General features: G+C 38.7%; 2 protein-coding genes across 3 annotated transcripts; both read left to right on the forward strand.

Moving 5' to 3' along the window:
- Positions 1-804: 804 nt before the first annotated feature.
- On the forward strand, positions 805-5,583 carry LOC6647334 (protein slender lobes). Of its 2 annotated transcripts, XM_047009195.1 has the most exons (6): positions 805-949; positions 1,206-1,292; positions 1,358-1,900; positions 2,000-4,365; positions 4,431-4,640; positions 4,703-5,583. In XM_047009195.1, the coding sequence occupies exons 1-6, from the start codon at positions 913-915 to the stop codon at positions 5,210-5,212; spliced, it is 3,753 nt and encodes a 1,250-aa protein (XP_046865151.1). In that variant the 5' UTR covers positions 805-912; the 3' UTR covers positions 5,213-5,583. The 2 variants fall into 2 exon arrangements, with proteins under 2 accessions (XP_046865151.1, XP_002069493.2); XM_002069457.4 differs by having other exon boundaries at positions 1,358-4,365.
- An 817-nt stretch (positions 5,584-6,400) lies between these two features.
- On the forward strand, positions 6,401-17,713 carry LOC6647333 (GATA zinc finger domain-containing protein 7). The gene is made up of 3 exons (XM_023178390.2): positions 6,401-6,805; positions 14,769-16,751; positions 16,819-17,713. Exons 1-3 carry the CDS (start codon positions 6,749-6,751, stop codon positions 17,122-17,124), a joined length of 2,346 nt encoding a protein of 781 aa, XP_023034158.2. The 5' UTR covers positions 6,401-6,748; the 3' UTR covers positions 17,125-17,713.
- Positions 17,714-19,800: the final 2,087 nt, after the last annotated feature.

Genomic DNA, 19,800 nt, shown 5'->3' on the forward strand with positions numbered 1-19,800 from the left:
GGGTAGTGCAAGAGTACCCCATATATCGACTATCCAATTATCGATAACTATCATTATTCCATGTGAAATTAGAGCTGGAAAAACATCGATGTTTGGGACCATCGATGTTTTCGATGTTTTCAACGTCAAACATCGATGAAACATCGATGTTTCGATGTTTGCGCGGTATTTTTAAAATCATTCATTTATTTCGCGGATCTCAATGGAATAAAAAGATATAGCAACAATAGTTAAAGCGATACTAAATAAAAACGAAGTGACTTATTAAGATTTGGGGTTATATTTTAATTATAAGCTAAAATTTAGTAAATAACAATTCATTCATTTGGTAACTTTTTTTATAACTAACTAAAATTAAAAGAAATACGTTCTTTTAAAGATTTACTTTTGTTTTAAATTATTACCATTCAAAAAAAAAAAAAAAAAACAAGGGTAAGGGATCATTTTTGAGATTTTTGTTTAAAAACAAAAGTTTCTTTACGACACAAGATTTCAAAGAGCAACGTCTATCCGATATTATTTGGTCTGCCGTGCTAGATAGTTGTTCCGACTCGCAGGACGATGCAGGCACACATAGAAATTTGTTGGCCATTTTTTTAAAACTTTTGTAAATAAGATAATATTAACTGTAAAGAAGTAAAATCTACTTTCCAAATTAAATTGCAAAATACAAAACAGAAAACTCTTATTTATATGCTTTTCCCTCGAAGAATTGAAAAAGAAAGAAAACATCGATAGTGCTGGCCAAACATCGATGTTTTATAAAAATACAAAACCATCGATGCATCGATAGTACCATCGATGTTTTTTCCAGCTCTATGTGAAATTCGGCGCGTCAGTGATTTCGTCCTAATCTTAATCGTCAAAAATTTGTCTCACATAATTAGATTTTGTGTTTAATCAATTAAGAAGATGGAAGAAAACATGGAAAATAAAGATGGCCTGCGAGGTAAGTCGAAAAAATAAAGGCAACAGAAATATAGATGTTTGCCGCAATGGTTTTTACAAATGCATTCACATTAGTTCCACACACACACACACTGTTACGCACACATTAAACGGAATTAGTGCGTCCCGTTTGAAATTGAATCCAACGGCATTTTCGTTCTCCATGTTTTTCTTTGTAATTTGATTTAACTGTAAAAGTGGAGCACATGTTATTTTTCAAAGATTAATAAAGAATTTTGTTATAATTATAAATGTAGTTACCCGAGCCCGCGCCCGGCGTCTATCGGTGCTGGATACTGATAGCCGACCGGTAACGCCGCAACTTGAATTGGAGCCTGATCGCGGTAAGTACTTGGCACAGATTAGTCAATCAACTGGGCTAGTTCTGACCAAATATTGATCTTTTCAGGCACGGCCTCACCCCGCCCATTGCGCAGAACTCGACTCAATTCCGCCACAATTGATTTAAGGACGCCGACACGCACTACGCGTCGATCGGTGGCACGTGGAGAGACTCCAGAACCGACGACGCCAAGTGCATCGGCCACCAAGCGTCCTGCACGTACTCCAGCCAAATCGGTTCGCAAGCAGCTGCCACTACACGAGGAAGAAGAGGACTCGAACAACATAAAAGAAGAGATAATTTCCCGGACGCCTACACCTACAGGAGAGAAGCGTGTAACACGTTCCATGTCAAAGACTCCACCAGTTCCTCCCTCTGACAAGAGAGAGGCAACTGTCTCGCCAGCTGTAGTAAAGCAGCAGCAGCTGCTATCAAAAACAACCACTGAACCGGTATCTCAAAACACTCCAAATCAAGGAACTTCCAAGCTCATTGTGAAAGTCAGCAAAGTTTCCCGCACACTTCTAACAAGTCCTTTAACAATATCCCAGAAGTCGGTGGAGAGTGAAGAAAAGAAAGAATCAACTGAAGCTGTAAAAGTCGCAGAAGTTTCCCGCACACTTCTCACAAGTCCTTTAACAATATCCCAGAAGTCGGTGGAGAGTGAAGAGAAGAAAGAATCAACTGAAGCTGTAAAAGTCGCAGAAGTTCTTCCAAGTCCTTTAACAACATCCCCGAAGTTGGTGGAGAATGAAAGAAAGAACGAATCAGCTGAGGTTGTCCCCATGGATGTAGATGAAATCAATCCATTGGAAGCTTCTTCCCAGGAAACAAACGAACATGTGGAAAAAGCAAATTTAGAAAAATCTATTGTAGAAGCAACAAGCTCGAATATTTTATTAGATGTATCAATAACTGATAATGGCATCGCTCCAGACGAGCAGAAATCAGAATTGGTTGAGGAAATCGTTTTGCAAGAAAGCAAACTATCATATGAAAATGTTCCAAACGAGCACGAAAAGGATAAAAATGTTTCCATTGGCAAACTTCCGGATTCCGTTTTTGATGATAAACCAGTCGAGCAAATTGAACCCGTTAAGGAAACTGCAGACACCGAGCAGGACACTGTTTCTGTTGAGGTCGATTCCACTGAGAAGGAGACTGTAGTAGCCGATTCTGACTGCTCCTTTAAATCTGTGGATGAAGAACCACCGAAATCCGAAATAGAATTATATATTGAGGAGGAAGATGATGATATCGAGGAGATTATCGATGCTGATATTTCAATGGAGTTAGCTCCAGCTGCTGAACAACAAAATGAAGAGAAAATGGAACCAACCAATGAAGCCAATGAAAACGAAGATCCTACGAATAATGAAGAGCCTGATTCCAGCAATGTTCGTTTGCCAGATCTTTTGGTTGATAAAAGGACTGAGCCTAAAAAAACGGTTGTTTTCAGTACCGATTTTGATGAGGATGAGGATGAGAAAAAAACGAAAAAAAGGGCTTTGCGAACGGGTTTATCAAAAGAGTTTCCAAGAACTCCATCTCGTGAAAAGCCCCCATTGTCAACAGTAATGATTAAGAGTTTCATGGAGAAGGAGCGGGATACCCCCATAAAGCCGGAAATTCTTAAAGCTCGTCACAGTTCGACTCCCATACAAAAAGGGGAAGAAATCTCCTTGTCCAAGTCGACTCCTCAGCCGCCAGCTCAAATTGATGCCATTAAACCTTTGGTTGAGCCAATACAAGTTGTAGCCGCGCCATCGCCTTCATCGAAAGTTGTCCCCCGGCGTCTAGTCAGCGATGATGATGATGATGACGAAGATGATGATGAAGAGCAGCAGCACGACGGAGATGATTCAGATGCTGAGGCGGCCAATATGTCCTTATTTGTTGATAACGAAGTGGAAGTTGCAGATGATAATTATCAATCGGGTGATTCCATGGACAGCTCCGAGCGTCGCGAAATTCAAGAACATGAAGTTCCATGCGATGGTGAATCTGTGGGTAGCCAAGATACAATAGAATCGGATCGAGATGAAGACGAGTCGGACGAATCGTTTATAGTTTCGGATAATGATGTGGGAGAAGAGGATGAAGCGGCAGATGTGGAGGATATTGAACCACTTTGCTGGGAGATTGATGAGCTTGAAGAGGACGAGGAAGTCGACTCTAGAACCTCAAAAGACAAGAAGCAACGTCGCCGCATAATGGTCGTCAACTCCTCTAGTGAAGAGGATGAGGATGCTCAAGAGCCGGAGCCCGAGAAATTGGCCTCCAGCAGTCAGAGCTGCTCTTCGAATGCCAGCAAATTAAGCGAGGCGGCCAAGTTGCTGAATGCTAGCATGGAGGACGACGAACACGATGACCCTGAATTGGAATCTTCACGTAAAATCCATCTTAATGAAATTAGCAAATCGGAATGCTTTAATAAGACATCATCGCGTTTGGAAATAAGCACCATTGAAGTGAATACCACTGTGGAGGAAGTCTCAGACGCTGAGTCGGAACCAGAGGCGGAGGCAGTGGCGGAGACTGTGACAGAGGAGCCTAAACCATCTACCTCAGCTCCCAAGGGCGATTACGAAGAAGAAGCTCTTTTGGCAGAATTGGCATCTAGTGACTTAAGCCACTTGCAAAAAATGTTCAATCCCCTGCAGAAATCACGACGCCAATCGCTCTATATGCCAAGTCCAGAACAGTTGGCCAACAAGGAGCCTAAGCTAAAGCGACGCAGTGAACGCTTCTTGCATGACTTCAATCCCTCGCAATCCTTTATGGAAGTTCTAGCAGAAAAACAGCGTCAACAACCCAAACGTCAACGTTTGTCCAAAAGTTTTTGTGGCACTGCCGAGGACGAAGTCCTTAAGGAGGAGTTGCAACCAGTTGAACTCAAATCGGAGCAAACGGAAACGGAAATAGAATCCTTGCCCAAAAAAGAGAAGGAAACGATTGCCGCAACTACCTCAGTTAAAGCTCCAGCCGAGAAGAAGAGTGTAGATCATTACATGAAATATTGCGATGAGTTGCTACAAGCTGCCAGTCAGGCCAAGTTGGAACAAAAAAAATTGGTTAGTTAATTGCATTGCATTACATTTCTTGAACTGTAGTTAATCCAACATTTTGCATACAACAGGCAGTAGCAGCTCGAGCAAATGGTGTTAAAAAGCCAAAGAAGAAACCACAACGCCAGGATTCACCAACAACTAGTCAGACTGTGGAACCCAATCCCATTGCTGTGGCCAAAAAGAAGGTCAAACGTCTCGCGCCAGGCGAAAAGCAGGCTATTCAAAAGGCAGTGAATCGGGCCATAGAACTCTTGGCGCCAGATTTGGTTCAAAAGGAGGTAAGAGCCAGATATTATTATGTTGTGTATAGTTTTTTAACTGGTTTTCAACTTGTTTTTAGCCACAATCCTTGGCACGAAAGCTATCACCACAGCCCACGTTTGCAAATGTTAAAGCCAAGGCCGAAAAGGCCAACAACAAACAGTCGGCAAAACAAACCCAAAAGAATAAAAAGCATGTTGCGTCGCCCATTAAGAGTTCCGACGAAGAGAATCATTCGTATCAGAAGCCCATCGAACGCTTTAAAAACAATGCCGGCTATGTGAATGTCTACAGGGATGATTCGCCACCAAGGGCTGGTTTGGAGCTAATCAAGACCCGATCGGGCATTATGCGAGTGGAGCCATGCACACCAACGTCCAAATACTTCCAAGAGATGCCACCAACTCCAAAGAATCGGAAACGTTGCTTCCAAGAGGTAGCCCTAACACCGAAGGATCGGCCTGCCAAGAAGCCAAAAGCGCCAGAAGCACCACGATCAAGTGGAGGAGTAGCAGGAGGCAGAAAGCCTAATTCATCGACAGATTCGGCAATCCGCTTTAAGAATCGAGTTCTAAGCCGCAAGGTGTAGAGCTTTGCCATCATTCACCATCATTTTTTTTTTCTTCTAATACTTTTAATATTTTATTATAATTGAATATGAAATTATTTGTTTATTTTCCAAATCGTTTACAGATTTTTTTTTTGTAATTTTCTTTTATATGTTAAATAATGCAAACATGCCAGTTTAATAGTTAAGTACAGATTATGACAAGGATTGATCCTTGATTATTTGTTTATTGTAAAAACAACTCAGTGATTTCACTAGATTCAATCTGAGTGATTGAGGTCGTTTTAAAACTATGTTGATATCTATTTTCGAAATGTGAATTCAAAAACTCACTTGCATTGAAAAACGTATTATATGCATGAATAAATCAATTTTTTTTTTTGTTCACAGTATTTAATTTTAATTTGCTTTGATTTAATTTAATAACTTTGGATATATGTTATTTTTCGAATGTCCTATAAAGAGTATTGAAACTTGACCATAAAATATAACAATGGTTATTAAAAATCTAAAATATGTTGTTAGTATCGAAATGAAATTTATGTAGAATGGAACTTGCAGAATTATTTAACTTGAAAACTACACATTTACCAAAGGTAAATCAATTAAAAACAGTTATTCGATCGATTTACTGAAGCATATAAAGCAATAGACATAGAACATTAAACATTTTGGACCAAATTACCATAAAATACCAAATCCAATCCTAGTGTTCACATACATTTTAAGCCCCACCATAAAAATGCTTATTGGGATAAGTATTTCTAACACCCTGGCAAATGTTTGCTGGGCTATGTTAAAGTATTCGACAGTCACACTAAATTTGGTGCCATCGTTTCGCCGCTGCTTTGATTCGCCGTTAGTGATGGAAAAAACTAGTCATTAATCGATTTTTGAATCATATGCTTAAAGTTAGCTGGGCGGTTATAAATCGAAATTCATCAAACAAAAGTGGAAATAGTCGATCAATCCAATGTTTTCTATTTCTATAAGAATGTAGAAATTATGTTTATTATTTATTTAGCAATTCTGCATAAATATTTTCACATATTTTTCTCTGTTCCAACGATTTGCGCGCAAATGTAACTTCTTAGTGATGCGATTTTTTGAAAAACTAATCGATTAATCGACTGATTGAAGAAAAAAATCGATTAACAGTCGTTATATGATTAATCGTCCCATCACTATTCGCCGTTCGCTGTTATTGTTGTTTTTGTTTTCTTCGTGGGCAGACGTGCGGTCGGTTGTCGGAAGATATTTAAGTTTTGAACGAAATTTTAAACGACTGGATTTGGATTTGTGCGCGTTGCATGTGTGTGATAGTGATAAAGCAGAATAATGTCCTGTGCAATGGGAAAAAAAATATGATATGAAGTTCAAAATAAATTGGTAATCTAGTTTATTCAAATTGTTGCGAGAAAAAGGAGATAGAAAGCGAAGAACAAAATCCAGAAGGAAAAAGTAACGGCGGTTAGTTTTGAAACGGTTTATGGGGAAAAGCAGTGAGTGAAAAATTTGATCAAAACAAAATTTGGAAAAGAATCGCAAATCGGCAAAATGTTTGAAATAGAGGAATATTCTGGCATACACGAGGGTTTCTTCAACAAATATGCGGTAAGTATTTGTTTAATAACAAAGAATAACAAAAAAAAGAAACAAGGGTATAAAAAGAGACACACACACACACACATTGAAGGCAACAGCTAATAAGTTGACTTTGTTTTTGCACACATTTCATTTGCCGGCCGGTTGAAATTTGCCGCACACACACATACATGTGCACGCATATTAGGCGAAAAAGCTTGCCGCCTTGTCTCGTATCGTTTATTTTCAAATTTAACGTTCGTTTCGCTGCGAAACGATGTGTCTGTGTGCGCGCGTATGTGTGTGTGCTGGGGTTTTTTTCCTAGTATTTCCGCACTTGATACTCATCACACTCCCCCTCCCTGGTGGCTTGACCACACTTTGCGAAAACCCACCACTGGTGAGTTGGCTCTATCTCCCTCTTTTATGGCGAACTTTTTTGTCCTGCTTGCACATATGCTTTCCCCTAGCACGATTGGGTATGCCACCTCGCTTGCTCTCACAAGCAGTTTCTCGCCGTAACGTATTATTTTTTTGAATTTCAATTTGCTGCACAGCGAATATGTTTTGCGCATAAAACTGCGAGTGTACGTGTGTTCGAGTGCGAGTATGAGTGTGAGTGTAAGTGTGTATTTGTATGTATGTCGGTCTGTTTACTTTTGATCGTTAAGCTCTAACTCTGTTGATTAGAGCAGCAAACGGAAGAAGAATGGAAAGAGGGGGAAGGAGATGGGATGGCAAAGGAAGAACAAAGGGAAAAATTATTACAATTTGTTGTTATACTGCGTCTGTGTCTGGCCATTGCCGCCTGGTTATTAACTTGGCTAGAATGGAGACCGACCCCCATTATAACAGAGCTCTGTTAGTCCACAATGGGATCCAACTTATCGACACTTCCTCCTTGCTCTTCTTCACATGCTCCTCTCCCCCCCTCAATCCCTCCCATTACTCTTCTTTCAATTTTTGCGAGTCGATGACATTTGTTCAGCTTAAGTTTTTCCGCACATATTTATTTGTTAAATGTCTTTGGCAATTATTTAACTACTTTCGTTGTTGTTGCTCTTGTTGAATTTTTTGTTTTAATTCCGCTCTCCTCTTCTTTTCATTGCTTTTCGTGTTTTTTTTTACTTCTTATACTCTTTTTTCTCCTGTATATTCAATTTCAATAACAATTTGGCACAAAATTTGAAATATTCTTGCATATTTTTTGGTATTGACTTATTTTAATGCTCAACACATAAATCGAACGTCTGCATTGTTGAATATTAAAGTTTACCCACAAAATACCGATTATTGAATGCGTAAGGGTATTAGGCGCTTTGTGTGAAATTTTAAATTTTTTCTTCTGCTTTTTTCTGCTCATTTTGAAGGCCAACTTTGTGTTCCGCCTTGTGGCGTTTTCGGTTCAGTTTCTTCTTGTATTATTATTATTATTATTATTTTTTATTATATTTTTTACCCTAATGATTTAAGGAGCATGAATAACCACCATCATCTTCTTAATCATCATCTTCTCAACCCTGACCTGACCTCCTGCAAAGTTTTGACTAGCAACTGAGACAATGAGATCCAAAAGACCACGAAGACCCCCCAAAAGCATGTGCGCCTGTTAAATGCAACATGCGAAAACTCCAACACAGAAGAACAAAGAAAAACAAACAAATCGCAAAACGAAGCGAAGCGAAATGAACTTTTTTTTTTTGTATCTTTTTTTTCTTTCTTTTTTATTTGTTTTTATTTGTGAGGGGAGCAGCAGCAGAACAGAGCAGAGCAAAGCAAAGGCAAAAAGCTCTCTTTCTCTGTCTCTGTCTCTATTCCCCACTTCCATTGAAATTACGATGTTTCGGCAACCTTTGTTGCTGAAACAAACCAAGACGAAGTTCAACGTGCCAACACAAGAATATGGGGATGGATGGATGGGAACGTTGGAAATGATGAAACGGGTTGCGGGGAGGGGGCGAGAACTTTGGCCACTTGTCGTATTTTATGAGCGCCCAGCTGTATGCCGCATAGATTTTCTCACGGCCTCGTATAATTGCAGATTCCAGAGGATTATGAGACCTTTAGACCTCACTTCAGTCCTTTTTTCTCATACAAATAATCGGATTCATCTTAGAAAATAAATTTGTGGCCCTCTGTAGGTTAACAGACTTGGATTTACAGTTACAGCCAATTCATTCCAATATTTAGTGCACAAATTGCGGTTTCACTTTTTGAATAATTTTGAAACGTTTTGAAAGCCAATTAAGCAGACAAATTTATTTGGAAATGAAACGAGAACAGGCCTAATTAAAAAACCAAGTCATTTTTAACATTTTTGAAATATTTATCTTTGATGTACATACATACATACATACACACATACATACATGCATATGTATTTTTTGAAATGTTATTTTTTTGTTTTTGGGATAAATATCATGCACATTTGTTTTAATGAATGAAAATAACCCAAGGGAAGCTGCAAAAATTTCTCACTAAGGCAGATTTAAAACAGATTTATATATACACATACATATGTATGTATGTATGTGTGTATGTGTGCCTAAGGATTGTGTCTTGTCGTCCCAGTCATCAGGCAAATGCAGAGTTTTTATTGCACCATAAAGTAATTTACAAATGGGCGACATTACAATTCGAACGCAAAGAAGGCTAAAAAGGTTCAAGAAACAATTTCTACCTGAGGACACACACACACAAACGATGCTGCAACGAACCGTTTTGTGTGTCAGAAGAAAGACATACGAAAAAAAACAATTTTAAGGTGAAAGCAAATCAGCCAAAAACCATACACTTCAACCAAAAAGGACAAAAGAAATAACAAATGAAAATTTCACCCTAGGCAGATCGAAAGAAGATACCTAAGAAATGGTCTTCTGGGGTGTGTGTGTGCAGTCAGCGACATGCTGATGCATGTCTCAAAAATACAGTTTAGCTCCTTGGTCCTCTGCTGCTTCGTTGCACAACTTAAAAAGGTCAACTGCAAAAGGTGTGCGCACGAGAAAGAGAGAGAGAAGGGGAGAAAAGGAATGAGCGCGGCAGGCCATCGGGGCCGCAGTGCAGCTGCATAAAGAAGAAGAAGAAGCTATTCTCATTGAAGTTTAGTCAGAAGTTCCCCCATCTCTCTCTCTCTCATTTTCCATCTTTCTTTCTTCATGTAAGACAATTTTTTGTTGTTGTAAAATTTGCTTAGACTTATTTATAAATCCGGTGATATATTGGGTGCAAAACTTTATCTTGATAAGAGCCAAGGAAAACAACAAAAACAAGCACTGCCAAAGGAGCAACAAAACTAATTAGATTCAGGAAGTTTGCTTTCCGTTCTAGAACTTACAACAACAACAACAACTACATAGAGGTTTGCTGTTTCCCACTTACAGTGAATGCGTCGCAGCGCAGCAGCTACCCCCGAGTTGCAGCTGCCACACACACAGACCAAAAGGTTATCACACAGACGAACACACACACACATACATGCAGAGAGAGAAATAGCAGACCGTAACCCTTAATAATTTCATCATGGTTCGAAACTCTATTTTTAATGTAATGCTCTCTCTCAATTAATGCAAAAGGGGAATTTACTTTGCCGTTTTCCCATTTAGCAGTGGAAAAAAAGGGGGAGAAGAGGAAAAGGAAGCGACCGAGACAGAGACAGACTATTGATAAATTATTTGGATTTGCATGTAATTGTTGAAAAATGGAAAATTCTGGAAAACGAGACACTGTAAAACCCTCGAAATACGAGAACATTTTCAAGTGATTCGATATGGATTACAGGATATAATAATAATAATAATAATGGAATATTTAGGGCACTTTTAAATGTACGACATTCACATGGATATATCAGGGGCGGATTTAGTTTGAAGATTTTGCGAGGGAACCCTTCGAAACACGACTTTAGGAGCAAATATTTTTAAAATTAAGTGAATTCCAAAATTTTAAACAATGAATTATCGAGTCTCGATGGCAAGGGAACAGAATTTTTTACGAATTACAAAGGTTTTCGATATACCGGGTTTTCCATTCCAACGAAGTTTTTTCAAGGGACCAACCGTTTTTTACAAAATAATAAGCCTCGACTGCATATGGTTTTCTTTGACCAATTAATTGGCAATACCATTTCGTTTTAAAACCATGTACTTAAAATTGCTTATTAGATCAGCATATTTAGAAGTCTTTAGTATTATTTTGCCCTGGCTCTTAGGATACACGTAGTAAAGTGTTCCAATGGTTTATTCCTATACCTATTATCCAAGGAAGTTGGCCTATTATCATGGCCCTTCTTCTCTATGATTTTCGAATTTCAATTAAGAGAAATCATAAACATTGACTTTAGCCCTACAAAAGAAGGGAGTCCATAAAGGAGTCGCAACTGCTGTCGCTGTTGTTGTTCCCTTTTATTTTATTTTGTTTTTCTTCTTTTATAAATGACAGCTGCTGCCTTCTCTGCGGCTGAATGAGCTGCTGTTCGCCTGCTTTTGATTATTACCAGCTGGCAGGCGTTGTCTTTGCGCCTGGTCTGCTTTGGGTAGTGCAACAATTACAACGGCAACGGCAACGACGACACCTGCCGCCCTTCTCAATGTGGATGTGGAGTAAAATGAAAACGAAATTGGCCTTGGTAGTTCTCCGACATTCATATACCCTTTACAGTCCTTTTGGGCTGACTACTTGGTTAACAAAGTGTGGAACGGTCAAATGACTTTGGCTAATCTGGATAGACAATGTAAATTGCCAATGGGGTAGAGTAAGCACTTTCGAATTGCCACTTGGATTTTTATTATAAACCGGACATGACCGGCAGACCGCCGGTCACGCCTACTTTGTGGCTGCAGCATGCATAGGGAAGAAAGGCATGATGTAATGGGTTATGGGAGTAGAAGGAGCACAGTGGCTTGATGACAGGCTGGAAAAGGTGTGTCCCCAACGAGATTCCTCGTGCAGAAGGAGAAGCAGGTGGTTGGGTGGATGGTAGGATGCAGGGGATACACACAGAGCTATATGTAAAACAGAACTTTTGCTGATAAAAAAAACAGCATTCATTTGCCTGTGCACAAATTTATGATATCCTGCTAAATTATGCAACTTATCATTGCGCGGCGACTGTTGTGTTGCGTCCATATAAAGTGAACATGTGTGTGTGTGATTGAATGGCGGGAATTCCTGGTATCCCTTTTCCATCTGTATTTCTTCTTCTTCAATATTGTTTTATTTTTGGAACCTTGCGAGGGGTGGTCGATAAAGAGGCGCGATTATCCAAGATTTAGGATCGTTGATTGCTTGTGCGGGAAAAACCTGTGAAAACCTTTTCAGGAGCCTCGTCGAATTGAAGTTAGGTCAAGGTGGGAAATACACGTGATAGGGAAAAAAGGACACGAAAATTATTTACTTTCAGTTACCTTATCGCCCACACTCTATTGCTAGGATTCTTATCTAATGGTCATACTTAAAGTGGGCACTTTTGATAAGTTGAAACTGGACTCTTTTTGCGTTTTCCTTTATATTCATGTGAGAGAGAGTAAGTGAGCGGGGTCCCTTCTTATCCTGTATTCCCAGTTTATGCTGTTTATGTGTATGTGCTTAAATATTGATTTTTTGGAACATCCAGCAGAGAGAGAGAGAGAGAGAAAGAAACTCCTCATTCCATTTCCACACCGTTGGGGTCAGGTCAGTGCTTGCTCTGCGCCTCAAGGACATCTTGACATTGGCATAGGTTCGGTCCCACTCCCCCAAATAACCTTCAAATAACAGTTACGCTGTTTCCTTTCTTTAACAGAGTCACAGTAAAGAACTCTGTAAGAGCTCCCGCTCTGCGACTTTAACAGAATTAACAGGATTCCAGATTAATTAAAGTAGAGACATTTCGCATGCTGTCAAATTGTTGATTGTTCAGTTTGTTTCATCCTTAATGTTGACTTAAATTCCTTGCCTTTAATCTTTGTTTATTGAATGCAGTTGGCCCTCAGTCAATTGGTAGTTTAATCTACAGTGCCGTTAGTGAAGAGAATCTTTTTCTTAACTAAATAAATTAAAATTTAATTTAACTAACTCTTCATAGAATTGTCCTAATTTATTTACCTAAAGGACTTAGAAATTTGCTTGGCAATATATTTTACACAAAATTTACTTTATTTGCATTAAGGTTTGCCTCTTTTTTTAATGCATTTTCCAATTTTTAATGTTATTTTCTATTTGTAAAATTTTAAAATTCAATTATTAAAATAAAAGGTCTTCCTGCTGCTGTCCTTCCTGCTTTTGTTTTTCTGGTTTTTATTTAAGAGAAATAATTTGCCTGCAAATCTACTCTCTTGCTCTGTCCTCTCTATCTCTCTTTGTAATACTCTTGCTTGTTTTTGGTTTTGTTTTTGCTTTTTCGTGTTTTGTTGCCAACTGTACAAGGTTCTGTTCGTTTCGGGCTTCGCCGCAACTCTGTTAACAGAGTTGTGTTCTCTCACTCTACTGCTCTAGCTCTCGCTCTCCCTCTCTCATTCTGTATGTGAACGTTGTTGCTGTTGTTTTTGTACGGCTTTAATTCTCTTTTGCCTTTTTTGTTGTTGTTGTTTGCTGCCAGACACATAAAAAAAATGTATGTACATATATACAGACTTACAAATGTATGTATGCATGCATATACATACATATGTATGTATATAAGTTTTTGTCTCCCCCTTTGCTTTGTTGTTACCATTTGGTGGTTGTTGGCAACATGTTGCTAGCAACAAATGTATCTACTGGTGGTTGGTTTTCGTTGATGGGATATATCTTTTTTTTTCTTGTTTCTGTGAATTCAGCAGTAACTTTTTTTTTTTTGCATTTGAAATCTAATTTTTGAGTCATACACCCACATATGTATGTACATGTGTATGTAAATTACGGGTTGAAAAAGAGTTGGAGGAGGCGCCACTTAAAATTCTGGTCAGATCTTATTGTCAGACTCCTTCTTCTTCTTCTTCTGGTTGATTTTGTACTCCTCTTTGGGCATAAAACTTTCAATTTTGCTGATATCCGGTTTTGTTGTGGCCTTCTCAGACGATGGGAGATCTCTGTCTGTTGCCACACCCATCTCCCCTTACCTCCTCTCCTTCACTCACTCCCGCCCAACATTATCATCATCATCATGGTCATCATCATCATCATCATCATCATCCTGCGTGAATGTAACTCTATATGTGTTTACATGTTGAGGCAGTTGTTGTTGTTGTTGTGCCGCCTTGTGGTTCTGGTGTTGCAACATGAGTTATTTTTGTCGTTGCATATGTATGTGTGTGCCTTGTTCTCCTTCCCCCTCCTCCTTCCCCTCTCCATGCATCACAATCGACTCGTCTACTCCTGCTGCTGCCCTTGGCGCGTGAAACTGGTTTTTGGTCTTTTGCTCCTGATCCCTCGTCATCATGTTGCTGCCTCATATAGAAAATGAAAACCTATATGTACATACAGACATGTATAGTATACCGACATAACAGATTGAGTTACATATTTTCCTCTGTATGTGTGTGTGTGTGTGCTCTGGAATGTTATCCCTGCGCCTGGTCGATGTGATAACAAAGGCGACTTTCATTAGAGTAAAACACACTAAAACCTAGAAAGAATGAGAACGAGAAAGCGCGGGAAACAATTTGCTTATGTCAACAAGTTGCAAATTGTGATAAGAATGAGATGATGGGTTTGGGATGAAATAAGATTCTTCTTTATGAAAAAATAAACTCTTCTTTAGATTGGTCACTAAGCGCTTCAAGGAGGAAGGTTGAACCTCACAAAATTGCACAAAAATGTTGCTAATTAAGACATGGACGAACCTTAAAAGAAGGATTTAGGAGGGGTGTTCGATCAGATAAGTCAGATTTTTGAGATCTGGAGATATTTTGTCAGTAGGGGGATATATCCAAACGATGTGGTCTATTAGTGGTCTCTCCCATCGGATCTGTCCATGGGACATTAATAATATTTTCGTTTCTAATCGATTTTTTGTGTTATTATCTGATATTTTTAGGATGCTGCTGGTCCATCTTTGGATTTTTATGTATCCGACTCCATGCAGGATATGCTGGATGTAGATATACGTGCCGAGATCGCCAATGTTGTGGGCGGTTCAAGTGATTATACTTCCTCTCTGGATAATGCTCTCGAGGCTATATCGGCCATTAATAATAACAACAACAACAACACAAGCAACATCAATCACAGCAGCAACCACAATCTATTGGCCAGCAGTGCTTTGCATGCTTCACCCACAGCCAAATGGATGGGATCTTGTTCAAATTTCTGGTCCACACCAGATTACTATGCCGATGTGGGAGCCTGTGTGAATCCGATATCGGTGATGCCTTTGATAAATTCCAATTCATCGACAGTCTCATCGATGCTGGGATCACCGAGGCGATCTAAGAGTTCGTCCACGGCAACCCAGTCCCGAAACACAGGTGCTCAATCAGGAGGAGGAGGGGGAAGTGGATCGTCTGGAGCCGTGCCTTCCTCACCAGGTCATCACAAATCCCATTTGACTTTCTCGCCGGCCCAAATGAAGGTCACAGCTGGATCAATGCGCCGCGAGCAGGTAATGGCACACATACCCAAACAGATATCGGTGCCCTTGTCCTCGTCGGTGATTGCAGACAATGGCACCACAGTGCCAGGGACAATGGCCACCAATTCGGTATTGCAACAGCAGCAGCAACAGCGTCGTTCGACATCTTCCGTGGATTCAGTGCGCAAGGATCTGAGCAGCGAATTGCGTAAAGCCCGCTGCTCACCGATTCCAATTGTGGAGGAGTCCACCTCATGCTCATCAGTCACATCCTCCAATGGCAGCGGCAATGGCAATGGCAACGGCAACGTTACCAAGGTCAAAAGCAACAGTCTCTTGACCAGCGGAAATCTCTCAACCAACACGATTAAACTGGCCCGCGGCATTGGTGGTCTGACATTTGCCAATAGCCTCACCTACAACAACCTGAAACAGCAATCTCTGGTCAAGCAGTCGCCTGGTGGCAATCAAACAATTGGCTCAACGGGCCAACAGATTGTCCTGAAGCGCGAGGAACTTGGCAAGCGAGGACTTCAGATGGGCAACAGCAACAACAACAGCATGAATGTCAGTTGTAGTACACCAAAGAGCATTGCCTCAGCGGCCAATTCACCGCATCATCAGATGCAGACAAGCTATAGTCTTGGCTCCCCGTCACCGTCCTGCTCCTCCTCATCGCTGGCCTCTTCCTCACCCCTCAGCAATGGCAGCAATCTGGTGAACATAGCCAACAATTCCACCAGCAGCAGCAGCATTACAGCCGGACAGGCAAACAGTGGAGTGAAGCCGCTGCAACAGAAAATCAAATTGCCACCGGTGGGCAATGCATTTCCAAAGCCAGCCTATTCCTATTCCTGCCTCATTGCATTGGCTCTGAAGAATTCGCGTGCCGGTTCTTTGCCCGTATCGGAAATCTATAGTTTTCTGTGTCAACATTTTCCCTACTTTGAGAATGCTCCCAGCGGCTGGAAGAATAGTGTGCGACACAATCTATCGCTAAACAAATGCTTTGAGAAAATCGAACGACCTGTAACGAATGGCAATCAACGCAAGGGTTGTCGCTGGGCCATGAATCCCGAACGTATCACCAAAATGGATGAGGAGGTCCAGAAATGGTCACGCAAAGATCCATCGGCCATACGTGGAGCCATGGTCTATCCAGAGCATTTGGAATCTCTGGAACGCGGCGAAATGAAGCATGGCTCGGCCGATTCCGATGTGGAACTCGATTCGCAATCCGAAATTGAGGAATCCTCCGATCTGGAGGAACATGATTTCGAAGATACAATTGTCGATACGCTGCAATATCATCCAGACGATGATGTCGATGAGGAGGAAGAACTACTCGATGAATTCGAAACGGAGGATGACGTCACCCATAATGCTGCCTCCAATGCGGCCATCGAGCATGAGTTACTTGTCCAAAAGAATGGCGACTTTGACATTGAGGTGAGTTTGGGGCAGAGGAAACAACAAAAAAACCACAAAAACTAATTCTTGTTTTTCTTTTTACCAGGTTGATGAACTGTACGACGCCATCGATATTGAGGATGACAAGGAGGCAGTGCGTCGATCCATTGTCAATGGTGGCACACATATTATTGAGCTAAATCCCTGCGATTTGAATGCCAACGATGGCTATCAATTGGCCGCCAAGCGGGCGCGTCTTGATATCAACTATGCCATTGGTCCAGCCGGCGAATTGGAGCAGCAATATGGTCAAAAGGTGAAAGTGCAACCGGTCGTCCAGGTGCAAATGCAGCCCACATCGACACCCACTTACAATCGTCGCAAGATGCCGCTGGTCAATCGCATCATATAAGAAAAAAATATTCCATACATATATATATATCTCTGTCTCTCTATATATACATACCATATATATGTATCCGTAGGTTATTCACTTAGTGTTTAGTGTATTTGAAGTCTTGCTACGCTTAAAAAAAAAACAAAAAACGAAAAAAAAACACAAGAAACAAAAACAATTTATTTTCTAAGTTAATTTTCGTGTGGAGAGTTAGTTCAAATTGCTCACTCTCGGTTTGTTTCAACTGATTTCAAATCAAAATCGAATTTGCCTCAAATATATTTTTGTTACACACACACACACACACACACACTTATACACACACATTCATACAACCATTAATGTCCATGTAATTCCTTTAATTGACGCTCAACGAAAGAATCAACAATTTTTGTGTGACGAAACATAAAAAGAAAGAAAACCATTTTTATGTTAATTCCAATTTTTCTCGAAATTCTTCTCTTTTTTTTTTGTTTATATATATTATATTTTGAATTTTATTCCTAATTTTTTGATCTCTACAATCAATTTGCATTAATTGAGAAAAACTTGACGAAACAAAATCAAACAAACTATAAACCAAACATTTGACGATTTTCTATGAGCAACGAATTATGACCATTAAAATTTTTTGTTATTTCTATATAATTGAGAAATATTTTCAGCGAATGAAATATTAATTAAGTTAATGTTGAAAACAAATAAACACCCACACACGCACGCAAAGACACACACACATACACACACGAGAAACAAACAGATAACTTGCCGGTCCAGTATTCGTATGCCACATCGGATTTTTATAGAACTTTTTTGTATATGTATATTGTACTATAAAACAAAGAAAATGATGAAAATTTACTAAACCGAAACAATTCAATTATATAAATGTGTGAGAAAGTGAAAAGTTCAGTCAATTAAACTACAACTAACTTCTATACGATGCTTTGTATATAAATTTACAAATAAACTCTTTTGTATACTATAATTTAGTTATAAGAATGTAACATTTGCTATAAAACAGAACCAGGAAATAACAGGACAAAAAAAAAAAAACATCATAGAAAACAACAAAAAGAAACATGAAACCAATAAGACTTGAAAAAAACAAAACGACAGTAAAACGGATCAATCCTCAAATTTTAAATAGTACAAAAGAGCATATATTTAGCTTAAGAATTAAAGTGTGACAACAGAAATGTTTTACTTTTTTTTTTTGAATACAGTTTAAGGTTTATTTTCTTCCTTTTCTATCTATTTGTATGCTCAATCCAAAAAAATACAATATTGTTTCATTACAAACTTCTGACTCTTCTATATTGTGTCTCCTATATATTCAGTAATAGTTTGCATCCATTTCGATATACATTGATTGTTGTAATACTTGATTAATGTAATACAAAAACAACATTTATATATGTACATATATATAAATACATATATATATGCACTTGTGTATGTACAGTTGTAAGTAGCATTTAACAAATTTTAGATTTTAAGTCAAGTTCTTTGTAAATTCACAAAAACAAATTACAAACGATACAATTTTTTGTACAGAGAATTGTTGAAAGAAAATCAATTTATTATTGCGAAATTAAAACCAAAAAAACAAAAACAATTTAAAAAAAAACATAAAAATTAATAAACAGAAAGGCAACAAAAAAAAATTTGTATTATGAATTTTAATTATTTTTTGAAATGGTAATCAAGAGGAATCCAGTAAAAACTATTTAGAAAACAAAGCGTTATAAGAAAAAGCTTTACAGAAATCGAAATATGCCTCTTGTTTCAAATTAGAAGACAGTTTTCAATTGAATGCTTGAAAGTCAACATCAATTTATACCTTTTTACACTTGATACATATACATAATTCTTTTGAGAATTTCGAATTTTAAAACTCAATTAAATGCAAAAGAAATGAAGAAGTTGCATTTTGGCCCCTTCATCCTTTAAGAATCGCAGCTTTCAGATATAAAACCCGTTGACTTTTGTCGATGGTCTTGTCAGACGACATACAGTAAGGCAAAAAAGTATTGGTATAGTTGGAGTTCTCCATGCTATTACTTACCCTCTCCAAAACAAAGTTTTTAAGAAGGGAAAACGATGATCTGCAAATAAAGTTATATTCTACTTATTTGGCTAAAATTTGCAATAAATTGGTAAATATGTATAGGGTAAGCAGAGAAATATATGTAGATCTGAAAGTGAAACTTGGAAAATGAAAAGGCAAGGCTAACTAAAACCATCAAAGGCATTCACTTACTTCAGCAGTTGCATTTGGATTTATATTTGTGGAAAGTTTTCTCATATTAAGATTACCGAAAATCCGTTTTCATTTTGATATTGTATTATTATAAAGAAGTTCCATTATGGAATGTGCTATGCTAAGGTAAAGCCGTGGAAAATTAAGTGCAGGACTTACACATGCTACGGGTTCCGCAACTTAAGACCGTCCGCGCTATCAGAGCGTTGTTCAAAGATTTTTGATCACTGAAACGGTTCATTCAGTTCCCAAAATATAATACCGACCAAGATATATAAATTGAGAAAAATTTAATTTCAAATATTCTGAAAGTTCTTAAAAACTCGAAACTGCTAATCTGTAACTTTGTCAAATTTGAAAAGAGATAACTCATTTAAATGATTTTGAGTTTAAATTTTAAATAGCAATGTTATTCTCGTTAATTATTA

Source organism: Drosophila willistoni, chromosome 3R (assembly GCF_018902025.1).
Source record: "Drosophila willistoni isolate 14030-0811.24 chromosome 3R, UCI_dwil_1.1, whole genome shotgun sequence".
Taxonomy (NCBI): domain Eukaryota; kingdom Metazoa; phylum Arthropoda; class Insecta; order Diptera; family Drosophilidae; genus Drosophila; species Drosophila willistoni.

Coding starts and splice junctions, on each gene's coding strand:
- LOC6647333 (XM_023178390.2), top strand. CDS start 6,749: ATGTTTGAAATAGAGGAATATTCTGGCATACACGAGGGTTTCTTCAAC. Junction 6,806..14,768: donor GTTTCTTCAACAAATATGCG/GTAAGTATTTGT, acceptor TGATATTTTTAG/GATGCTGCTGGTCCATCTTT. Junction 16,752..16,818: donor ATGGCGACTTTGACATTGAG/GTGAGTTTGGGG, acceptor TCTTTTTACCAG/GTTGATGAACTGTACGACGC.
- LOC6647334 (XM_002069457.4), top strand. CDS start 913: ATGGAAGAAAACATGGAAAATAAAGATGGCCTGCGAG. Junction 1,293..1,357: donor TGAATTGGAGCCTGATCGCG/GTAAGTACTTGG, acceptor TGATCTTTTCAG/GCACGGCCTCACCCCGCCCA. Junction 4,366..4,430: donor AGTTGGAACAAAAAAAATTG/GTTAGTTAATTG, acceptor TGCATACAACAG/GCAGTAGCAGCTCGAGCAAA.